This window comes from Charadrius vociferus, unplaced genomic scaffold (assembly GCF_000708025.1).
Source record: "Charadrius vociferus isolate BGI_N301 unplaced genomic scaffold, ASM70802v2 scaffold806, whole genome shotgun sequence".
Lineage (NCBI taxonomy): Eukaryota > Metazoa > Chordata > Aves > Charadriiformes > Charadriidae > Charadrius > Charadrius vociferus.
The window spans coordinates 1,760,460-1,771,978 of record NW_009649038.1 but is presented as its reverse complement, the minus strand read 5'-3'; the positions used below and the strand labels follow the sequence as shown (position 1 = coordinate 1,771,978).

Below are 11,519 nucleotides of genomic sequence, written 5' to 3'. Positions count from 1 at the left end.
ATATAGAATAGTTTTATAACTTAGCGCTTTTGTTAACCGAGCTATATTGCTAGCATTTTTAGTATTCGCGCATGCTTTGCAGACAGTCACTATCGCCGGCAATCCAAAAGAACTTGTGTATCTGTTGTTTAAATAAACTGTACTGTGTAGGCAGTGAGCCGTTTGGGTTTTCTCATTGAACATGACCGAAGCGACGCCGTGTTAGTTCATGAGCATGACTGGGCTGAAGGTGCAGTCTGCTATTAGCGTATCCAGAACTGTAACAGTTTAATATATTAAACGCGCCTGGACTGATAGTGCTGGATTGGGCATCACTCAGAATTTAAACCTAGCCGCACCTAGCCTCCCACCTCGGTGAGGAGCGTTAGAACGCAAGGGGGTTTATTTTCTGCCAAAACTACTTTGTCCCTTTAACGCAACAGTAGGTTAGTGGGCAGTGCTCTTGGGGGTTTTGAGGTTCCTCCCCAGCACAGTGTTGCGAACACAGGCTCACTCCCTATCTTCACAGATACTGAATGCTTTTTTCAGTGGTGTGGAATTTAGGCTGCAAACTGTAGAACAATTTTCATCTGACAATGGAAGTTAAATGGCATTAAGCTAAGGGATTCGTTATAGAATACTCAGATATTTTAAAATCCTTGGCAGGAGACAGAAATATCCAGAATGCACTCTGGAAAAGAATAAATGAACACTTCAAGCCCATTACATTGAAAATATCTGTAAGTTCTTGTTTCTTGAACGTGCCTTTTTAAGGAGACACTGAGTAACTGAAAGTGATAGATAATGAGACCCACTGTTTCTGTGTATAGTAGAAAAAATGATTTCTCCTTCCAAAATTTGTAAAGTTGGTGACAAGTCTGTTGTTGTAGTAGCAATCGCCCAGTGCAATGGGATGAAGGTCAACTTAGTAATGTGGAGGAAAGCTTAATAATCCTTTTTGTAATAGGGTCATTCTCATGGATGAAAAAGCAAGCAGTAGCTAAGTTCTGTGGTGAAACATGAAGTAAGTTTGAGTATAATTATTGCAGCAATTAAAACCAAAAAAGGAAAAAAAAAAAAAGCCTAACTACTGTAAATCTGAGTTGACTGTTACAGCCCTGCTGTTTATGTTGGAGACAAGAACTGCACTTGTAATATGTCTGTGTGATAACTGTTATGATTACTATAAGAGCTGCTGTGTCAATGTGTGTCTACATCTTGGACTAGTTTACCTATGTAGGAAAAATGAACTGTATGTGGAGCTCTGATGAGTTAGCCATGCAAGTATAAAGAGCTTTGTCTTACAACTTCATTCTGAATAGCATCTCTGTGCCTGAAATCCTGCTCTCTGTAGGCTTTACACAGGTAAGGGACGTTGACGCTTTGCATTAGAATTCTAGGTGTAAAACAGGTTGCCCTAATGCATTTGGTCAGTGGTGCTTGTGTGGCCTGAACTGACCAAGCAGAAGATGCACATGGTTGCGGTGCAGACATGATCTTCTGGCTATTGGCAAACTCCATGGAATAAGGTAAGGAAATAGGTTCTGAGCATTCCTAACTATGGGAGTATGGCTGCATCTTCCCACTTCCTGACTCACTTGGTAAGTGATTTTCTAAAACAGTTTACATGTGAAGCTGTTTTGGCACATTGGAGGCCTAGTTGGAGCAAGTCGTCTTACCATAACTGGGGGTGATGCTAACAGTGGAAACACACCGAAAACTCTGTAACACCAGATAAGCTTGCTGACTTTAAGGTCAGAGTAGAATGTGACCTACAGCTGTCTTTGCTAATTGGTGGATGCAGGGCATTGTTTACGCTGTGTAGGAATTACTGTTGCTAATTTAACTTTGCCATGCTGCCTTGCTTCTGAAGTCAGCATAACGAACTTTTTATGTTGTCTTGCTGTGCTTATAGAGAAAGGCAGGGGGAAGAGTTGCATGAACCCTGAAGGGGGGTTCCATTGTTGCCCTAAACCACCCTCTGTAGTGACCTGGGGTACTAGTTTTAGGTGCTACTGATTAAGAGGTGTTGGATAGGTTTAAAAAAAAAAAAAATTGGAGAGCTTTAGTATATGGAGGAATAAACACACACGATTATAATTAATAATTGCTTTATTTCTTTACACATAGAGTTGCTGGTGTCATTTTACAAAGTACACTGATTTGGAATGGCAACAAATACTTTTTACAGGGTAATTTAAAAGTGCTTGTCTTGGCATCTGAATTCAGTCCAAGGATCCTTTTCTAATAATAGCCACTTACTTTAAGAGCTCTCAGTCAATGCACAAGGATACAACTGTTTTGATAAGCTTTCAAACCAGAAATATATATTTTGACTGCTTGTCTAGGATATTAAAATGATTAACACTAGGTATTGACACTAACATGTTTAAAGGCACCTTTTTTTTATTTTTGAGGCCCAACTTTTACCCTTAAAGGTTTTTTTTTGCTTTCTTTGAAACACTGATTTTTGTAACAATAACTTTTCAAGTTTGGAAAAGTTCAAACCTCATGTGCAGAGGCATTGGTCCTAAAGATACAAACTGACTCATGAAGTATCTGAGGTAAACAGCTCTTCCAAAGACTCTGGCTTTCTAAATTCTACCTTAAATATTGATAATAGCAGAGGCTTATTTTTCAAAGTGGTGACTGTTGCATAAATCAGTCACATGAGAGGAGGTCACTGTAATAGAACTGGTATTAAACAAGAGGTTTTCTTTTTATAGCACCACAAATAACCTTTGGTTAATGTGTCAACTGTCTTACAGTTGACCTGCCACTGAAATTTTGAGGGACTGAGTTTATCTAAGTTGTCTTGGGAATATTCCAGTTAGCAAGTATACTATAAAAAACTATACTAAAACCCAACATGGTCCATTTTGAAAATGTAATTAAATACTATGCTAAGTTAATTGCTGCCCTTAAGACTATAGAATTGTACCATAATTGAGTGGCATTATCTGCCAAACTTACCAAAAGGATTGTTTGATTACTGTTCTTCCTGTGGTCCATTTTTTTTATACTTACTCAAGTCCAGTTATAAACTGAGGCATTTTTGTTTCCTTGGTAACCCTGTGTGTAGAAGGTTAACCAGAGCTCTGTTCTGTAGAAAGTAATGCTTGTCCCTGCCGGGGAAAAAGGGTTACTCTGTAGAGATAGCTTTACGTGAAGGGACTTGTACTCATTGAACTAGATGATTACTGCAAATCTGATTTAACTGTATGCCCTCACTTAGAAAAAGCAATGTTTTGTATTTTTTTTCCTCTTCTGTATAGATTTTTAGCATCTTTCCTGGCTCTTGTACAACTTACGATTAGCAAAAGGAATAATTAAAGAGTTTTCTAAATTATATTTTCATAAATGCATACCATATGCTCTTAAGCGTTGACAGTTTGAAATCTGGCAATTCACTTGGAGAAAGAGTCAGGACTCCCAGAAGATTAATACCTGAGTGCAGAACTTCCTATTCTACAGCTTAATAAGTAAGCTAAATACTCAGTGAGAGGTTGTGTGACATGAAACTGTACAAGAAGAGCACAGAAAAGGTTCACTAAAGCACAGCAGAATGCCTGGGTATAGTGCAGATGTGGGCAGCCTTCAGGCACCAATCACTGTCCCTCTTGCAAAATCAAAAAGAACCTGACAACATATACTTGAGTTTCCTTAACTGAGCAGCTGGCAGATCTCTTTGTGAACACAGCATAAGAAATCCACATAAGAAGCTCCTCCATAAATACTCTTGTCTTCTACTAGGAACTGTCGGAAAAGCATCTCTGGCTGTTCCCGTTGTTTCACTATGATCAGCTGAAAAGAGGAGACACATGTTTTTAGGATACAATCATACTAAATGGCAGTACAGTTTTCCTGTATCTATTACTGTATACTGGGGGGTGGGGGTGAGAACCCCAAAACTAATCAATTTCCACATTTCAGTAGCTGCATTTACAAACACAGGAGAGAGACTAGTGTGAATTAAGGTTTGCTTAAACTTGACTACCTTGGAAAATCTCTTGATTAAGAATTAAGCACATTTAAGATACCTTTGCCTACAACGCATGCTGGAACTCACTGATGTACAGGAAAATTCCTGATGTGTAAAAAGCTTTTACAGCTACCCATCGGTTTTGTAAAAAGCCAGTAGTGTTCTTTTGAACAGATATGACAAATGAGTTGAGGGAAAGAAAAGTCTTACCTTCATAGTGTAGGGCTTTTGGCTCTGGATATGCTCCAGTATTGACTTAAGTTTCTTAGAAAATGGATTGTCCAGGTCAGGCAGTGATGTCTGTTAGAATGAGAGTCACATCTCTTATGAATTCATACAAGACTAGCTGATGGTATTCATGATACAAGTTACCGTGGATTTCATTCCAAACCGGGAAATGCCCTTTCCTTCACAAAAATGTCTCTCATCTGTCTCATCTTAAAGACTCTGGCTAAGCCATTTTTCAGTTTAAAATAATCACTATATGAAAATTCATTATTAGTAGAAACTTTAACTATTGCAAAGTCTTTTTGTTCCAATGTTAGCAATACACATTCACTAGGACTTTAATGCAACAGCACGAGCTTAAGAAGGTTTGAAAATGTTGTGAAAGCTTCTCTCCTGTAAGTGTGCAGAGTGTTAAAAGCTTAAAGTTTTATGTATGTTAGAACACTTAACACCTTCTGCTGGTTACCTCTTTCTGCTTCTAGTTGAACGACAAAAAAACCACCTCCCTTGTTTCTCTGATGAGCATTCTGGTCTTAGCTAAGTTATAAATTCTAAAAAAGAGACCGGTCTCCATCTACTCACCGCCTCCGTGCTGATATGGGCAAAGGATGGCACGTTGAAGAGCCCCTGGATGAGCTCTGGCGGCACGCTGACTCCCAGCCACAGGAACATACTCAGACCGTTGGCCAGAAGGAAGGCCCCTCCTTCTGAGAGACGTTCCTCAGAGCAGCGCACGGCAGCTGGGACAGCGTCACTCTTAAGATCCAGGCTGTGCTGTGGGGCAAAAATACACAAGAGTTGTAGACCTGGTGACTTCAGCTCTAATTAGATACTGAAAAGTAACTATTGAAAGGTTTAGTATGTCTTAGTGGTTGCTTTCCCTATTAGAGGAATTAGAAATCAAATCTCTTCTTTTTCAGTTAACGCACTGTGTGCAAAGGAAGACCTGCCGTAAGTGGGGAGACAGGTGCACACCAGTGTCGATCTTCAGTAAAGCTGGCATCTTTCATTAGCCTGGGCAAAAACCTTGCACGGTGAGATTCTTAGAGAACGCTGATGTCAATGACTGATAATGTTACTTCCCTATTTTTCTGTAAACTAGAGGTTCTACCCTCTCTCCTTAATTCAGTTCAACTAGCAACTACAGCACAGTAACAATGTAATCCAGCATGGCAGTACAACACTTGCCCAGCAGACAGAATCTTTCCTGCATCTGCACAATTATGAAATCGCAGCATAGTGAAAACAGTTTTACTGAAAATGAGAAGATATGCCAAGAACATACTCACAATTGGCAGAAGCTGGGGATAGAAAAACAACTGCGTGTCGCCTACCCCCATGGACATGACCAGCTGCCGATGGTACGCTCTCTCGTCAGTTGGAATTTCTGGTCTGCCAACCAGCACGCAGCTCTTCAACAGACAGTTCATGTACACTGGCAGCACCTTCATTGCATCGGGAAGGATGAGCTAAGAGGCAGAGACAGATTGTTACTTCGTATATGCCATGTGCCGGCGAATGAGAGCTAGGCTTTCAAACATTTAAATAAACCACTGCTTGTTTCCTTTCGTTAAAGAGAAAAAAGAACTAGGAAAACTTTTTTAGATGTGCTGTTTCAAACCAGATGTGACCGCTCTGAATGGTTAACGCATTTAGTAAGAATCTAACAGAAATTATTTGCCCTATAGCCTGTAGTTGTCATGTGGGATGCTGTCATCACCCTGTAACCCATGCTTGTTTTTAGGTACTAAATTAAAGGGGCGTCATATAGGAAAAGTGGGTGTTTTTTCTCTGAACAATTTAGGAGGGAAATGAAAGTCCACAGTAAGTGTCTCTTTGGTATTGTTTCTAACATATTTGGTCCCAACTAACATTAACCAATTAATCGCCCAGGCTTTTGATTATTGGAAGCATTGCATGGTATGTAAAAAGCCTTAGTCTTTCTCTTGAGTTGAATCGCCGGGACATACGGTGAGTAATTTAAAAGGAAACAACTGTTGCTTTTATTGGAGCATTGAATTTTAAGTCCTATAATTAGGATCTGCTAATAATTCTAATCTATATGTTATATTCAAGAGAAGAAAGAATTGGAAAATAAAGTTTAAATCGGATCAAAGGAACTAATCTAAATCAAATGCCTTCAACACTGTCAGAGTGTTCCTTTGTGTGAATATGATCATCAGTTTCCTCAATGGCATTGCCATTTGTTCTAGAACAACAGCTCCCTGTGTTGTAATTGCTACCGTTGGATCCCACCTGTCATTATTTACGTTTCTCCTGAAATTTTCCTTTCTGGCAGTGCTGGTGTTGCAGGGGTGGTCTTCATCTCCTGCAAAGCATGGCTGGGGAGGACTGAGTTCAGATGGTTTTACCTGGCTTACTGCCGAGGGGCTGGCACAGTTCTTCCTGTAACAGGCCAACATGTGAGCTGTCTGATTCACCAGGATCTCTCTGACCATCTTCAGTGGTTGGCTTAGAACGGCTTTAAAAGCTACAAATAGAGAAAGAATAAAAGAGTGCGCTAAAGATGGGGACATACTTTAAAAGTATCTGTATTCTGCTAGCTTCTAATTTTACTAAGCCAAGGTCTATGGCTGCTTTTTAGTCTCTTTTATAGACAGACAGTATCTTGGAGGATGTTTAGTCATATTGGCCCCAAAAACCCCACCAAACCTCCAACACCATGATAGAATCTCCATTTCTACTACTGTGCTTATACAGTTTTGTGCATAATGTATTTCTAACTACCTTCACAAGCATTCCTTTTATGGCAGTGTATCTAAAATACATGATTTGACTTTTCAATTTTATAATACTTCAAGAATTGCTCAGGCTTGGAGCAGCAGGTTACAAAACATGATTTCCCACTAGGTAATCACTTCAGCGCCCTTTCCTTCCCCTTCCTCTACCCCAAAGTAAAAAAGGAAACAAAATTGGTTTGTTTTAACTTTACCTGACTTGGCAAAGAAGTTGATGAGTGCATCAGTCTCACAAGTCTTGTAGACATCAGCTAACTGGGAGCTACAATTTAAACCTATATTGTGTATGCGAAGTCTTCTTTGGCCGCTTATTGATGTGTAAAGGACAGCACACTGCAACAGAGGAGCAAATTACCATTTATTTCTATTTTAAAACAAAAGGCTTCTGTCATGGAAGAGCACCTACTTTGTGCATAGAAGGCATATAATTACTTCTGAAGACAGCCTAGCCTCGAAGTGTCACTTCAGTGCTCCTGTCACCTATAGGACCAACATGCCTATATTTTTATGGAAGTATATTAGTTATTATAGAAGTTAATAACCTTAAGATTGTAAAATAAAGATAATATGGCTGACTGAAAGTCTTAATACCCTCATTTGCTACAGAGTGATGGTATCTGAAAACAGAAGACCACCGATTGTAAATTTATAAATCGTACTTTGTAATAGTGTAATATTTGAACAGTTCAAAGTAATGTGCTTGAAAAGACATCATAGAAGCGATGAGACACTTGCTGAGAAGTACTCTGCCCATCACATTATCTCTTGACAAAACCTACACAGAGAAACTTGCTACGTGTTACATATACTTAAGCTTTTTTACCTGAATTAAGGCGCCACTGTCTTCATTCAGTTTGTCATCATGTTTGAACTCCACTGTCACTGCCTTGTCACAGTCAACTGCTGCCATCTCTACATCTGTAGTGTTGTTCATGTAAATAGCACCAAAGAAGTCTGTAGCCCTGAAGCCTGCAGCCAGATTAGAACAAAACAAACACATCCTTTTATTTAAAAACGACAAGTAAACTTGACCTTATTTTGTGACTTCCTTTGTATGGTCAGCCAATTTTCCTTATTGAAACGGGAACCTTTTCCCCATAGAGACTCGCAGCCTCAGGGGCCCCCACCAACTGTCCTTGCTGATGGCATTTTTTGACAGTTGGGTGAGAGGGAAAGCTGATGGCCCATGAAGCTGTGCTGTGACACTGAGACCACCCAGAACCTTTTGTGCTGCTGACTTGGCCACTTTGCATGCATATGTTTCTCAAATACATACTTCCATTTGAGGTAAGAACAAATGCCTGAGAAGTAGATGCAGTGATGTCATTTGAAGTATGAAAATGAAGGAACATGTCAGTGTCCAGCAGCAACACTTTTTTATACAACTTGCCATCCTTGATGTGTGACTAATGATCAGAAGCCTCACTTATATTTGAAAATTAATGATTATGGAGGCATATACAGGAAGGACATATTCATGCATTTTATCAGTCTATCCAATTGCTTTACAACAGTTAACCTGATCTTAAAAGTGATCTGTACAGCACTGTACGATTTAAAATTCTATACTGTCATATGCATTCACGTTGATTTTCATTTCCAACGGGTACCATTACCTGTACTTGTCCGAACCCTCATTATTGCATCAAATCCGGTCTTTTTTTCGATGTCCTTCCTGAGGTCACTTAAGAACTGTGGGCTGTCAGCATCGAGCTAGAAACAGAAAGCAAAAGTTGCAATTCACCACTGGGTGTCAGCAGTACAGCAGAAACCCAACCCTCTCCCCCTCCCTGTGAACCCCCCCCCAGCATCAAATCTGTTCTTTTCACATTTAACATCTCTCTTTTCCTTTAAAAAGGGATAAACAATGTTGATGATTGTTGTTTTGTTAGAAGAAACACATATATGCACGTGTCCAGCAACTCATCACTAGCCTTGGACATCCACAATTTCTGTTCAATCAAATTATCTCCAGTAACACCCGTTCTTGCACTTAACCTTGCAGCCTAGCTAGGATTTCACGGCACAGCCTGAGGAATTACAGAGTAGCCTTGCCGCCTTCGCAGGTTAGCTCCTGACACAGGGAAAGTCCCCTACTCCCCAGAGAGATTCTCATGAAATTTTAAACAAACAAGTGGTGTTAAAACTTTTTTGGTGTCTTTATCGTAAGTGTCTCTGTCTGTATATACAGGAGTAATTGACTTCCCTGCTCAAATGCCAACATATTTAAGTAAGTGGATTTAATTCTAATGTACCAAGCAGTTTATTACTGTTTCAAGATATGTATTTGAGCCTGATCCGTTATTTCTAAGTTTGAATTTTATCCCCTGGAGTTTATAGGTAAGTTTTCTCGAGTTACTCCACTGTTATATGTATGTTAAATGTTGAAGTACATGAAACAAAAAGAGAAACAACAAATCCCCAGGTGTTACAATCTGAAAGGCAGGAAACCTGCATCACTTACCTGGAAGTTACTGTACTTGTACAGCGTTCCTCCAGTGTACATTGTGACAAGACCCATGGAGGCGATGTCCACGTACTGATTTGGGAAGAGGAACAAATTCACGCAGCAGCCATTAGCCACACAATCCCTGGCTAAGGCCTCGTAAGAAGTTACCTGGGGCTGGAAGAGTGTCTGCACAGAATTAAAAAATACAAATGTCATAGCATTAGATACCGCTGGAAGCCAACCACCATCCAAATGCCCACTTGAAGAAAAGAAGATGAAGTGGAAGTTTTAAGTTAGGCCTGGATTCAATTAAAACATGTTGCCCATGTACATGTATGCAGGGAACCAACTCCATATGTTCTTAGAGAACGAAAGCACTGAACAGGCTGGTAGCAAAGGCTCTTGATGGGTGGAATTGTTTACTGCTGGGGGGTTTCCTTTATTGATGTGTCTGGCTGCTCTGCTGCAGTTTGACTTTCATGTTCCTGTAGGGCCAAATCAATCTACCTGCAGAATCAGGGCACAGTGAGAACGGGAATAGTACGTAATTAAACAACACATCTTTGTAAAAGAAAATAAATGAAAGAAGATCAAGGCTCTGTTAGGGAAATCCAGCATAATAGCAGTCCTTTGTTAACTCAGAGTAGAAAATACCTTTTCTTTATCTGTATTGAGGAGTTTTTTGTCATCTCTGTTTCTCAGCTTCCCTGGTGCTTCCGCAGTTGGCAATGAAGAATGGAAGATAAACAATTTTCCAGCACATTCTGCAGCCTGTTTCAAAGACACCATATTGGCATATTTATTACTGCTTAGATAAACAAGCCCTATTTTCATACATTGTGGTATCTATCTCAGAGAACAGTGTAAACTTTCTGCAAGTTCCTCAGAGCTAAATAATTCATTTTGAGACTCAAAACTTGATGGAAATAAGTCCTGAAACAAACAGGGAATTTTACATCAGTAAATGAGACTAGCACACAGGTATGTTGCCTGACGCACTGTTGCAGCAATTTCTACATAGGAATCTAAAATCTGATGGGCAAAACCTAAGAGTACGTCTCTTGGAGACTTTCCAATTGGATACAAGCATTATGCAACAAGTATCAAAAGTAAAAATACTAAATTGGATAAAATTAAAAAGGAAATGTAATTTAACAAAAATTATTTCTTTCAGTTGAGACACACTAGTGTTCACTGCATTTTTATAGATGAGTGACAATAACATTCCTTTATGAGATTCCACATTCAAATCTATACTAAAATCCAGGAGTATCAAAACGTGTGATGAACATTTCCTCCTGTCACTAAGAAATTAAGTAACTGCCAGTTTTATTCCAGTTTTCTATTTTTATTTAGAACTCTAATGAGAACATGATTTTTACTGAGCTGACAAACTACTAACAGAAAACCCTGAATTCCAAAGAGCGTAACAACAGTAGCAGACATCTTTGTACTATTAACAAGCTTTTCCACCAAATTTTAGAAAGTCCAGTTTATCGTTTACTCTTACTAGTGAGACAGCTAATGGGAATGAACACAATAGAGTATTTCATTGGGAAAGGATCTATAACGATCATCTAGTCCAGCCGCCTGACCACAAGTTAAAGCCAAGTGAAATGAAAACAGCTTAGCAATTCTGAGGTCCTCAAACATTAAAGAAATTGGGTGCAGGTGAAGGGATGGAAGGAGGAGAGAGGAATTTGTTCTTTTCCTCTCCAGACTTAACTGTACATCCAGGTTAAACCTGCAATACCCAAGACTACAGACACCAATCAGCTTTGGTACTCTCTCCTCCAGATCTTAAGATGTTCACAAGATAAAGATATTCCACATTTCAAAATAAAACTAAAAAAACCTCTTTGCTGTGGCAGAAATGCAATTGAAGACAGTATCTTACTTTAAACATAGCTGACATTTCACCTCTAATATTTCAAACATAGTTACCGTTAATCACAAATGCCAATTTCTTCAATTCCTTTTAAGCATTCTGCTGAAAACTGAAAGACTTATCAAATACCAAGTTGTCATGATAGATAAATTTTCTAAAATGTATATATATTATTTCTGAAAGGGTATTAAAATTAATCTCAAATAGAACACATATTGAGCAAATATGTATGCA

At 39.2% G+C, this 11,519-nt stretch overlaps 1 protein-coding gene across 1 annotated transcript in view; it reads right to left on the bottom strand.

Annotated features, from left to right (window-relative positions):
- Nucleotides 1–3,642: 3,642 nt before the first annotated feature.
- The window catches only part of SEC24D (SEC24 family member D), a 48,770-nt gene continuing 40,893 nt past the window's right edge, over nt 3,643–11,519 (bottom strand). The window contains exons 13-22 of the mRNA XM_009887888.1: nt 10,052–10,168; nt 9,413–9,583; nt 8,565–8,661; nt 7,772–7,917; nt 7,143–7,281; nt 6,562–6,680; nt 5,479–5,658; nt 4,772–4,963; nt 4,172–4,261; nt 3,643–3,783 (exon numbers count right to left, since the gene is read on the bottom strand). Coding sequence (XP_009886190.1) covers nt 3,643–3,783; nt 4,172–4,261; nt 4,772–4,963; nt 5,479–5,658; nt 6,562–6,680; nt 7,143–7,281; nt 7,772–7,917; nt 8,565–8,661; nt 9,413–9,583; nt 10,052–10,168 — 1,392 coding nt within the window. The remainder of the gene's footprint in view (nt 3,784–4,171; nt 4,262–4,771; nt 4,964–5,478; nt 5,659–6,561; nt 6,681–7,142; nt 7,282–7,771; nt 7,918–8,564; nt 8,662–9,412; nt 9,584–10,051; nt 10,169–11,519) is intronic.